Source organism: Pteropus vampyrus, unplaced genomic scaffold (assembly GCF_000151845.1).
Source record: "Pteropus vampyrus isolate Shadow unplaced genomic scaffold, Pvam_2.0 Scaffold1, whole genome shotgun sequence".
Lineage (NCBI taxonomy): Eukaryota > Metazoa > Chordata > Mammalia > Chiroptera > Pteropodidae > Pteropus > Pteropus vampyrus.
The window spans coordinates 20,171,477-20,174,598 of NW_011888782.1; the positions used below are offsets into that span (position 1 = coordinate 20,171,477).

Here is a 3,122-nt window from a genome sequence, read left to right on the forward strand (position 1 = left end):
TTTTTTCCATTAGAGCTCTCAGCATAGTAATCATAGTTATTTTAAAGTCCTGACCTGATCATTTTAACATCCATGCCATATTTGAGTCTGATTCTGATGCTTATCCTGTGTCTTCAAATTGTATATTTTACCTTTTAGTATTCCTTGTAATTTTCTTTGAAAGCTGGACATTATGTATTGCATGGTGGGTTCAGACAACTCGTCTTTTTAGTTCAAAGGTCTCTTGATCAAGAGAAACCATAACAAACTCGATGCAGAGACACATAATGGACTTGGAGTTTGCTGCCATGATTGACATTATTTTCCTTTTGGGGAGAGGGTGAGGATATTTTGCCTAAATGTTTAGTGATCAGAAAGGACGACTGTGGTATCATTAGGTCTGTCTTCAAACTATTTTCTGCTCTCCACCACCTAGACACTTGGAAAATTGTACTTCCTTCATCTTCTGTGGCTGGTGGAGCCACATGGCTGCTTCTGGACATGAGTTAAGAATAAAACAGCAAAGTTCAGGGCTGAACTTTTACTTGATGGTGGGAGACCTTCCAGGATTCTTTTTCTGTCTTCATGACAACCAGCAATGTTTCTTCTGGTGGCTACTAGAGGAAGATGTGTGGAGCAAAGTCCCCTGCTAACCTGCAAGGGACATGTAGTTTTAGTGGGAAATGAACCTCTGAGCCACTATGATCTGGGGGTTACTTGTTAACTTAGCATAGCAGAGCTCAACCTGACTGATATACCTTCTTCAGGTCTTGACTCACATGCTTCCTGGAGCCCCGTGCGAAACAGCAGGCCCACACTCCCCCTGACGCTCTATCTTCTTCCCCACTTTCTATTCCTTCATAACATCCATCTCCATCTAACATTACAGGGTTTGCTCATTGACCTTGTTTTTTATGTGTCTCCCTCTTCCATCAGAATGTAAGTCCATGAAGGCAGGGATGGTCTGAGTTTGGGTTCCACTGAGAGCAGATCCTGAGAAAGGGGCTTTGGTGCTGGTCATTCATTTGGGACATGATCCTGAAGAGCACAGAGAGGGAGTCTTGGAAGAGAGAGGAAGAAGGGAGTGAGTGAAACCAATAAAGGTTGCATTAACCAGCCCATGACCGCTGTGGGCAATGGTCTTTGGAGATCCTTTGAGAAGCCCTATCAAACCAGACTCAGAAATTTCCTACCTAGAGATAGAAACACTGGAGGTTTCTCTCTTTGTCCCCAACTTGTGATCTTTGTTGGCTGTAGGTTGCCCTGAAGGTATTAAACTTCCAGTGTACCCAAGCACATCCAGGCAGCCTTGTACATGGGCCGGACAAGCTTCCACAGTGCCAGAGAAAGTCCTTACCTGAGAAGCAGAGAGTTGCGCCGTCTTGGAGAATAGGAACTGTCCACCACAGTTATAGGTGAGTCAAAGGGCTGTTCTGAGGGGGACATCAACAGCATTTGCCATAGGGATTTTTTTTTTTAACTTCCTGATGTAGCACAAGCTCCTAAACTGTATTTGACAAAATTTTAAATCAATGAACGAATACTAGAATGGACATTTGCTGAGTGTGTCCTCGCATCTGTTTTCCCTTTTCAGATCAACCTTATCTCTGTTTTCCCTTGAGAAATCACCTCTCCCAATTTCTCAGCCTGGGGCTTTGGTTGGGATTGGCCACACCACTTGCTCCTGAGTATGAGCCACAACCCCATCCCAGTGATCTGTTCAGGGACAGACACATGACTCACTTGGGACCAATGAGAGAGAGAGTGAATTCCAGGGCTTGCTCTCTCTTTCCCTTAAGCGATGTGGTATAAAGATGTGAGGTCTGGAACAGCTGCAGCCATTTTGCCACCATGGGAAAACCTGGAACTTCTGGGCTGACTGCATGGAGCCCAGAGAGAAAGCCAGTAAGAAGGCAGAAAGGAGAGGGAGAGAATCTGAGTCTTTGGAGACATCTTTTGGAGCTGCTGGATCAAGTCTCACTTGAAGCCAGAACTAAATCTGGATTTTTAATGGACATACCCAATAAAAATTCTTTTATATTATGAATCAGCTTGAGGTGAATTTTTCTGTCACTCGTGACTAAAAGAGTCCTCCCTGATTCTATACCTAACTCACAAGCTTGTTGTGAGGTTTAAATAAAATAGCACTTAGTGAAACATGGCACACAAATAATGCTCAATGAACGGTAACCAATATTATTACTGTAATATACTTATTTTCACAGTTATGTGTGTTTCTTATTCTATGCCCTAAAATTGACATATTTATTTATCTTTTTGGTATTATTCAATTCCTACCTAGAGGAGAAAGGCTGCGAGAGGGGGCCGACCAGCCCAGGCTCCTGACCACCAGCCTGAGCCTCGGTGAACCACACGGAGCCCATTCAGTGCGGTTCTAATTCTTCCGACATCTCACTCTCATTCTTTGATGATATTTGTCTCCATCCAGCTTACACATAAATGTTTTCAGTAAAGTGCTCCAAATGCTTTGTTCAGAAATCCGAATCCACATGAAAACAATGGCAACAAGAAAAAGGTGTAAACTCTCCAGAACAGGCCCAGATTTTGAAAATGTGATAAAAACGTTATTGTGTGTTCCAACTTTTCACACAAGAATTGGAGGAGATTTAACACCAGGAATAATAAACAGAGGAAGACCGGCTAATGCAGAGCAGATGGGCCTGCAGGGCAGTGCTAAGCATTTCAACTGCATTCCCCTTGGACCTTGGATGACTTAATGCTGGTTTCTTTAGTTAAAAATAGAGTTAATGCAATGGGGGAAATCATAAATATGGCTGTTTTTATTTCTGGGGTGGCGAATGGACTAAAGATTTTAAGAACCTACTATGTGGCAGGCATTTGCCATTCGCTGCTTTTTCCTGACCACGGCCCCATTTTATAGAGGAGAAAACCAAGGCTCTGAAACTGTAAATCGCGTACTGAAAGGGCATACAGCCAATATAACAGTGGATCAGTCCTAGGTCTGTCTTGCCCATGCCATGGTTCTGCACACTGAGGTAACAAGAGCAGGGAAAAAGAGTCATAGTCAAATAGATGTGAGAAGCACTGATACGCACACATACATATGTATATGTATGGATATATATGGATATGTGTATATGTATATATGTGTATATATATAC

At 42.8% G+C, this 3,122-nt stretch overlaps 1 protein-coding gene across 1 annotated transcript; it reads left to right on the top strand.

Moving 5' to 3' along the window:
- Positions 1-2,363: 2,363 nt before the first annotated feature.
- Positions 2,364-2,881, top strand: CUNH3orf35 (chromosome unknown C3orf35 homolog). Its single transcript, XM_011355079.2, is given in 2 exon segments — positions 2,364-2,694; positions 2,697-2,881. Coding segments are annotated over 2 exon segments (417 nt in total). The 5' UTR covers positions 2,364-2,462.
- The last annotated feature ends 241 nt before the right edge of the window (positions 2,882-3,122 follow it).